The sequence below is a fragment of the Eimeria mitis genome, genomic scaffold, assembly GCF_000499745.2.
Source record: "Eimeria mitis Houghton genomic scaffold, Emh_scaff2640, whole genome shotgun sequence".
NCBI classification, from domain to species: Eukaryota; Apicomplexa; class Conoidasida; order Eucoccidiorida; family Eimeriidae; genus Eimeria; species Eimeria mitis.
The window spans coordinates 6375-6939 of record NW_013570982.1 but is presented as its reverse complement, the minus strand read 5'-3'; the positions used below and the strand labels follow the sequence as shown (position 1 = coordinate 6939).

General features: G+C 58.6%; 1 protein-coding gene across 1 annotated transcript in view; it reads right to left on the bottom strand.

Moving 5' to 3' along the window:
* EMH_0056710 (uncharacterized protein) overlaps positions 1–24 on the bottom strand; it is a gene marked incomplete at both ends in the record, with an annotated part of 617 nt that extends 593 nt beyond the window's left edge. Inside the window, one exon of the mRNA XM_013497387.1 lies at positions 3–24. Within this exon, the coding sequence (XP_013352841.1) occupies positions 3–24 (22 nt within the window). The remainder of the gene's footprint in view (positions 1–2) is intronic.
* Between the last annotated feature and the right edge of the window lie 541 nt (positions 25–565).

Sequence of the window (565 nt, the reverse complement as noted above, 5' to 3'; positions counted from 1 at the left end):
GCAGCGATAGCAGCAGAAACACATACAGGAGGAACTGCAGCAGCAGCAGCAGCAGCAGCAGCAGCAGCAGCAGCAGATGCAGCAGCAGTAGCTGGAGGAGCCGCAGCCCCGTTGCGGCTGGAGTACAGCAGCAACAGCTTCAATAGCAGCACTGGCAGCAGAAGCAGCAGCAGCAGCAGCAGAGCTAGCAGCAGCAGCAGGGGAAGCAGCAGAACTAGCAGCAGCAACAGCAGCAGCAGCAGCAGCAGCAGCAGCAGCTTACACCGCAGCTATTGAGGACTTCTCGTCCATCTCTGTTTGTAGAAAAAATAAGAAGAGGAAGAGACACCAGAATAGCCAAATAGAGACACTTGCTGCTGCTGCGTCTCCTGCTGCTGCTGCTGCTGCTGCTGCTGCTGCTGCTGCTGCTGCTGTTGCTGATCCAGTTTGCTGCTATTTGCTGCTGCTGCTCCTGCAGCAGCCGCAGCAGCAAACGAACTAACGCAGGGTTCTGCTGCAGCGTCTCCTGCTGCTGCGGCTCCAGAGCCAAACGCAGCACCGCCAGGGCCCCCGCTGTCTGTGCAGC